This window comes from Galeopterus variegatus, unplaced genomic scaffold (genome assembly GCF_000696425.1).
Source record: "Galeopterus variegatus unplaced genomic scaffold, G_variegatus-3.0.2 Scaffold690, whole genome shotgun sequence".
In the NCBI taxonomy this organism is placed as follows: Eukaryota; Metazoa; Chordata; class Mammalia; order Dermoptera; family Cynocephalidae; genus Galeopterus; species Galeopterus variegatus.
In genome coordinates, this window is record NW_007726801.1 from 293,070 (window position 1) to 297,172 (window position 4,103).

The 4,103-nt window shown below is 50.0% G+C and overlaps 1 protein-coding gene across 1 annotated transcript in view; it reads right to left on the reverse strand.

Annotated features, from left to right (window-relative positions):
* TBXAS1 (thromboxane A synthase 1 (platelet)) overlaps positions 1-4,103 on the reverse strand; it is a 150,757-nt gene that overhangs the window by 69,352 nt on the left and 77,302 nt on the right. The window contains exon 7 of the mRNA XM_008571487.1: positions 2,678-2,808. Coding sequence (XP_008569709.1) covers positions 2,678-2,808 — 131 coding nt within the window. The remainder of the gene's footprint in view (positions 1-2,677; positions 2,809-4,103) is intronic.

A 4,103-nucleotide genomic window follows, 5' to 3' on the forward strand; every position in this document is an offset into this window, starting at 1 on the left:
TTTTAAGATTGTTGTCATTTCACGTGTGGTTGCTTTTTCTCCTCCATAAGATCATAAGGACCTCCAGGGTGGGACCCTCCCTGCCCCTCCCCCTTGGTGCCTGGTGCTGTGCCAAGCACGTGTTAGGCACGCCGCGCATAATTCCACAGATGGAAACGCAGCAGCGCAACAAGCATCTGCCTGCTATTCAGAGCAGGAACCTTGGATCATGAGACCTTGGCAGCCCTGCTGCTTCCCACTTTTGTGACCTTGGAAGGTGTCTGCTGAGATCCCAGCTGGGCTCAAGGCTAGGACTGTGGGTTAACACACCTTGAGGCCGGCTTCCCGCCAGCCTGCTCGGGTTGCAATAGCTGAGAAAATGGCAAAGCATCAGTGAGAGGCGGCTGCCTCATTCCACCCTGGCCCTGCTCATTCTGATTTTCCAGCTGCATCCTCAAGGGCTACCTCTTCCCAGCTTCTCTCCTGCTGCCAGGTCAACATCTGGCTGGCTGGTGTGGCCCCACTGTTAGCCCTGCTCCCATGGGGCAGAGCTGGGGCAGGGTAGCCCTAGATGGCATGGGGGGAAGTGAGCATCCTCTGATCCTTACTCCTGGATGCCTATCCAGGACCCCAGAGCACCCCAAGACCTCTCAGTTGGCCTATTTCAAACTCCTGGGGGTGCAATACAGTTGTGGTCTCTGAGGCTTTGCTGGGGTGGGGTATGGGTGATGATAGGAGGGAGGACACAGCCACATCCTCACGTGTCTTTTTCCAGGGGCAGAGCTGCAGGTGGCGTCCTTTCTTCTTATCCCAGCTCAGACTGGTAAAGGGCCATCAGCGTCTTCTGGAAATCTGTCTTAACCTCCAGCTACAGAGGCCAGAGCAAAGGGCCGCTCTCCAGGGCCTGGAGAGGATCTTTAGCATAGATGGGTGGCTTTCATTCCTAGTGCACAGTGGAAGCCATCTGAACACTGCCCATCTAGGGGCTGGAACAGTGCTGGTTTATGGTTATATCCAAGAAAAATACACACCCTGATAGATGTAGGTGTCTAACCACCCATCGGCTAGAGCTTAGAAAAATATTTACCTTTTAACATCTGTGCTGCATTTCACTGCACAAACACACATCTGCTTGATGGAATGTATACAGAGTTTAGATGGTTTTAAAGCAAGTTTTCTTAGTAACTATATAGCTCTGTCTTGACAGAGCAGTACTGGATTTGTGGTTGGGAGGTTTTTCTCAGATCAACTCATTGTTTGAAACAAATAGCTCTTGAGTTTATAAAAGGAAAAGCTCTAGGCAATCCCAGTAATTGGATCTTTAATAACCTCTCACCTCTTAGTAAGTCATTCAGTGCAACAGTTTTAAATTTTTCAGCCTGATTCCATAGCCATAAGGTTTCAGGCTAGGGGTGTGTGTGTGTGTGTGTGTGTGTGTGTGTGTGTGTGTGTGTGTGTGTGTGTGTGTGTGACAAAGCTCTCATAGGGCAGTGCTTTATACCAATATCGAGGTTTGAAAATGGTTTTCTTTACCCCTCTTCCCCCAGGTTCCATCCTGACTCTGCTGAAAAGCATGAATCTGGATAGAATGTTCTGTCCTTAAGCCTCAGAGCCAGACCAGGGATACCAGTTAGCCGATCCTTCTGCACCTCCAAGGGCATTCAGGTTGACTTGCCAGTGGTGTGGGCCAATGGGCCGTGAGCTTGTATACACCTTCCCACGCCTCTGGATCCAGACACATTGGCCGTGCAGTCCCCAGGGTGTGAGCTGGGCAGAACAACGTTGAGGCCCAAGGCTGCTCATGAAGTCAATGATTGACTCCTGATTTCATTCTAGGCCAGTGCCTTAACAATTGGACCTCACGAATTCCTCTGAGCCACTCAGTCTTTGTGAAAACCCTTTTAAAGCTCCATCTTGCACAAGTTAGGAAAAGCCATTTCAGCCCTGCTTGTCCTTTTAAGTAACTTTCTTTAATGCAACAAGGCCCTTTAGGAATAGCATTTACACATGCACAAGCATATCCTATATGGAAATTATCTGCTTTCACACTGAAAATTCCTATTTCTATTCTGAGCCAAGTTCAATCAACAAACATTTACTTGATTCTTACTATGTGCCGAGCATAGTGCACGTCGATAAGGAGGAAAGAAAACTGTAGGTCTCAGATGAAGCAAGATAAAGAGACGAGAGGGCCTCAATCAGGAATTTTATAGCAACATCCTCCCTACTAAAAGGGAATGTGAGATTGACTGACAGTTGCCTGAACTCCTCTCTAATATTTATGTTCATGCTGTAAAACTTCACCTCGCCGTTTTTCAGTGTGACGAATACACTCATGAAAATTACATGTGGGCACGTTTACCTAGAAAATTCTATTGGGCTGCTATCACCTGTGCTTGGGGTGATGCTGAACAGTTTGGGGGGCAGCTTTAATCCACCCCCCCATACCAGAGTGTGAACGAATGGCTCTGGGCTTCCCCTGTCCTCTGTCCCTTCTCCCCTCCCTTTTCTCTTTCTTGCTTGACCTTCCTCACCCTTCCCCTCTCTTTCTACTGCCCCTGGAAAGCTGTAAGTGGTAGAACTGCTAAAGGACAGCATGGTGTGATGCTCGGGGTTAGGAGGGAAGAGAGAGAAGAGACAGCGGTGCCAAATTAGGTTCCGTTCCATTTCAAGGCTGTGTCCTATTAAAATACGTTACCTCTTCTGCTGCTTGCTGGTCCCGCAAGGCAATCACATTCCTAATGAGTTTGTTAAAAAAGCCATTCAGTTCATCTCGGTTCTTATTGGGCAGAATCCGGGCCAGTGGGACCATTATGGATGGAAACGATACTTGAAAGAGAAAAATAAAAGTGGCATTGAAAAGGGGGCGGTAATAAACCAGGGCCATTAGATGTCTGTTCCCAGGGAGGGAGCTCTGGCCTTGCATTAGCGTCCTTGTGGAGGCCTGTCCTCCCCACCGAATGGCGGTTCCTGGAGCGGGGATTATATCTCACTCCATCTCAGCACGCCTCCCCGGTCCTTGCACATAGTAAGCACTCAATAAACATCTGTGCCATTAATTGAGTCCTTACTCCCATCCGGCCCTCAAGAGGTTGATCTCATAAGTTAATGTTTCAGGTTCAAGGTCTTTGTATTTCATTAGGAGAGAAGGTTACAGGCTATGTTTGCAGTCTTAGCAAGTGGTAGAAGCTGACTTACTTTAACTTTCTGGTCATTTGCATTGTTTTCTCTCTGGATAATTGTCCCCAGAGCAACCACCTGAATTGTCCCTAAGAGTTGCTGTGGCAGCTGCTGACAGGATGTGGTCCCATCTGCCATGGGCTCCTGCCTTGCTGTGCCACGTGCAGCTTGGGCTCTTGCTGCGACGCCCCCGGAATGGGTCACCTAGGTCAGGGACATTTAATCTCTCCTGGAGAGAGGCGCTGGGCTGAGGGGCTGAGGCCCTGTCCCGGGAGCTGGGCTCGGTCCAGTTTCTCAGCTTCCACGGTGGGCCTGCTGCACACCGGGCTCTAGGCAGGGGCAGGGCTGAGAGGACAGTTCCAGACATGCAGAGGTCTCAGAATGCTCGGCCAGGTCTCAAGAGCCAGCATCTGAACCATCACGAGGCAGCACAGAGGTGGGTTCGGCAGAGGCAGCCAGTGAGGGGCAGCAGGGATGGGACATAGAGCCACCGCCCCACAGGACACAGGACGGGTCCCGTGGCTGAAGGCACAAGGGGCTGGGCTCAGCAGGAGCAGCTGAATTGGGGCGGGGGTGGGTCAGTGAGTAATGAAGAGGCTGCTTGTCCCCACAGCCACTCCTTCCGTGATTTCAGGACAGAGTTGATGGGGATGACAGGGGCTCCCACTGAAACGGGCTCAGAATTGGGCATGAAACTGGCCAAGGAATGAACAGAATTTACCAGCCCAGCAGAATGGTTAGAAATCATGACGATACCCAATAACAACAACAACAACACTTCACTTCCATCAAAGCAAGAAGATAGCAGGATTGGCCTGAGGGCAAAGACTCCCTCCTGAAATAAACATAAAATCAATGAACTAGTTTCTGTAGCACTAGGTCACCTGCAGTCACCCGCCACAGATGATTTCTAGTTTACTAGGCATCAGGCTTCAGGTGGAGAA